The sequence below is a fragment of the Teleopsis dalmanni genome, chromosome 2 (assembly GCF_002237135.1).
Source record: "Teleopsis dalmanni isolate 2A chromosome 2, ASM223713v2, whole genome shotgun sequence".
Lineage (NCBI taxonomy): Eukaryota > Metazoa > Arthropoda > Insecta > Diptera > Diopsidae > Teleopsis > Teleopsis dalmanni.
Genome location: NC_051847.1, coordinates 18,362,301 through 18,365,719, shown reverse-complemented (window position 1 = coordinate 18,365,719; position 3,419 = coordinate 18,362,301). Strand labels below are relative to the sequence as shown.

Below are 3,419 nucleotides of genomic sequence, written 5' to 3'. Positions count from 1 at the left end.
ATGTCGTCTATTGGCTATGCCCAAGGTACAATTTTACCGCTTTGACTGTGGCATTTCAGTTTTAAAACGTGCCTCGAATTGTTGTGGAGGTGCCACGACAAATGATTTTTTATTTTTCAATTTGTTTTGATATCGAAAAGTTTTGCGGTCAAATTGCGAAATTTTGTGGTGTAAACGCCGCCAATTAAATTAGTGCAAGAACAAATTTGTTACAAATTAAATTAAAAAAAAAAATTTATTTATATATAATATTAAATTTATAATATTATATCTATAATAATGTAATTACAATATAATAAAGCATAAATCAAAAATAATTTTGTAAAATTCTATAAACAATTAAAACATAATAATTATATAAAACATTTATATAAAATTAAAGTGTTTAGTATAAAATATTCATATATATATATGTATAAAAATAGTAAAATTTAAAATTAAAGTTTTTTAATTGCATAAAAAATAAAATGTATTGTTCAACAAAAATTTTAAAATTAATTCTATATATTTTTAATTTTCTTTGCGCAGTAAGTATACATTTTGTTTATAAATTGTAATGAAAATTGCACATAAATTATATACATATGTACATCGCATTTATATAGAAGAATATAGAGAAAAACTAGATCAGAAGAAGATATTGTATCATTTTTATTATCGTCTATTAGTCTTCTCAACAAATTCGTTTGTATGTCAAATGACATAAATTAGTCACATCAATCGTCACATTTTAAAAATAAATTTTCTCAACTAATTTATTTATTAATACTTTGTTTTTTAGTTTTAGGAACATAATTTTTAGTTTTTCGCAACTTGTTGGCATAGTAAAAAATTTTGTTTTTGCTTTCGTGAAAACATGATTTATTTTTTTTTTTGAATTTTTGGTTTGTTTAATTTAATTTTTGTTTTTTATTTGTTGCATATTAATTTTGTTTATGCACACAAAAATCTTTGCAAGAAAAGCTTGCCATTGAACTTTAGGAACTTACCAAAAGCTTTGTGTTCTACATTCCACAATCCACATTCGTTAGAAATTTTGTTTACAATAATTTTATTAATAAATTGAAGTCATGCTGGCTTATCAAAATGTTACTTTACATTTTTATATATGAAAAAATACAATTATTCACAGTTAATATTATTATTATGACATGTTCTTCATTTATAAAAATTAGATTTAGATCTTAGTCTATTCACAGATAATTATTAAAAATTTTTCCAGTCGTCTCTGGTTTTAGCAGCGAAACGTAGCTGGTTAAAGGATTTGTTCGTTTCAGTTGCCACTGTTCTCCGCTAAGTGGTTCTGGGACGGTGAACTAACTGAAAGGAACATTCTTTACTAATAATAGGATCCAAACCCATTTTCATCATGGACAGAGTAGTATAGAAAGTAATGCTAGCAGGTCAAGAAAAACAGAAGATATAAAAATTTTTTCAAGTCTTACAGGTTTAATACAATCTAAATTAATACTAGATTACTACAAAAGCAAATGCAATAAATTTTGTGTTGGTTCATCCAAGAACAGATGTTAATAGAGATTTGATCGCGGAATGATAAGGTTACATAGAACACCTGAGCAGCAAAAAACTTGATAATGTATTTAAAAACTTCACTTCAGAAAGTGAAGGTATGTATGATAAATGAAGAAATCAGGTAGTGTTGATATACATCAAAATAGTAAGGAATTGCAGGGTTTATAAATTGGTTAGACAGAATACTAATCTTCCCCTAAAAGCAAAATGAATTGAGATTGGAATAGCTTTCGCCACTTGTAAGTTATTTTTGTTAGTTAACTTGAATAGTTTTCTTCAAGAAGAGAATAGGTCTTGGGAAAATGAAGATACATATATAATATCTAAGCTAATGTGGGCGATATTTGATAACAAAAATTCAAATTAGCCATATAAGAACAGACAATCTTAAAGTCGTAGCTTATATAAACGGTTGCTGATTATTTGGGATGCATGCGCTCAGGCTCAGGTTAAGAGCCTTCCTTAATGAATATTGCAGTCGTTGTAAAGATAAGGCGGAAGAAGAAACATGTCTTAAGATCTCTCATCATCCAGCAATTTATAAGAGTCCCTCAATTGTGCCATAAGTAATACAGTCCCGTGTTGAATAGTACCTGTAGGGTCTAAATAGTTGGTCAAATACTATAATAACATAACCTAACATATGATGAAATGAAAAAACTAAATAACAAGAGAAATGTTACTGCTCTCCTGACTCTTTAATATCATTTATGGTTGTGTTTTTTTTCATCTAAAGTTAAGTGTCACTCTTATAGAAAGAAATGTAGTGTGATATTGATATTATGATAGGAATTAATGAGGAATGTAGTTAAGTGGCGCCCACATTGTTTTTTGGATCGATATCCCGAAGCTGTTGGTTTGTTACATTAATCAAGAGGTACTGATACGCCAAAGCTTTTGCTTTGTTATAATAATCAATATTTCATTCAGAGTTCTATCAAGTATAGTTGGAGTTTCAGACATGGCCTCAGAATATCACTCATTATTATTTTATGATCGCTGTTCTTGATGTTAATGTCTGAACTTAATAAAATAATCTAAAGATAATGATGTGTATAACTATTTATAACCATTAATTCAAAAAGCTTATTTCCTTATCTTGAGGTAGCTATTAAATAAATTATTTAATTCCGATATTTCTGATATTATAATTTGATAGACAGATTTTTTATATCTACAAATATCATTTTATTTCACAGCTGTTTGGTGTCATATTGATTTGGTTTGGCGTATGGCTCTGTAATACCGTAAATGGAGAGAATGAGAGAACTATTGATCTTGGCGAAAATCTACTTGGAGCTTTAATCATTTTGTTAGGAGTTGTAGTTTTCCTAATTTCTATTTTTGGTTTTGTTGGCATTTACATGAAATCCAGAAAAATGCTAATATGTGTAAGGATATATTTAAATCTATTTTTATTAAATTTTAATATTAAACTTTTGTTGAAGTTTGCTGTTATAATGGTTTTGTTGCTGATAATACAACTTGTGCTCCTAAGTTTGAGTTACACAGCAGCGAGTGAAGGAATGCCATCAGAACTGAAGCAGGGCTTTGATGAGTTATGGGATAAACATGATTTTGATAACAGCACTTTATCAAGCTATGAACAATGGGTAAGAAGTATCTTTATTGACAAAAAAATATTATTGCAATAATAGAGTTATTTAAATTATTTCTCTGAGTTAGCTGCAATGTTGTGGAAAAAATAGTGCGGAAGATTACATTCTATTAGATAAATTTCCTCCGTCAAGCTGCTGTAAGGATCGGGACTGCACGAATATAATGAATTTATATGTGGTTGGGTGTGAAAGGAAATTTAGGGATTACGTTAAAGAAAAAACACGAAACTTCAATATAATCAGTTGGTTACTCATACTGATAGAGGT

At 28.2% G+C, this 3,419-nt stretch overlaps 1 protein-coding gene across 1 annotated transcript in view; it reads left to right on the top strand.

Annotated features, from left to right (window-relative positions):
- Positions 1-3,419, top strand: part of LOC119674030 (tetraspanin-9-like) — a 4,376-nt gene continuing 957 nt past the window's right edge. The window contains exons 1-5 of the mRNA XM_038085151.1: positions 1-25; positions 499-527; positions 2,733-2,924; positions 2,982-3,146; positions 3,220-3,417. Of these exons, the coding sequence (XP_037941079.1) occupies positions 1-25; positions 499-527; positions 2,733-2,924; positions 2,982-3,146; positions 3,220-3,417 (609 nt within the window). The remainder of the gene's footprint in view (positions 26-498; positions 528-2,732; positions 2,925-2,981; positions 3,147-3,219; positions 3,418-3,419) is intronic.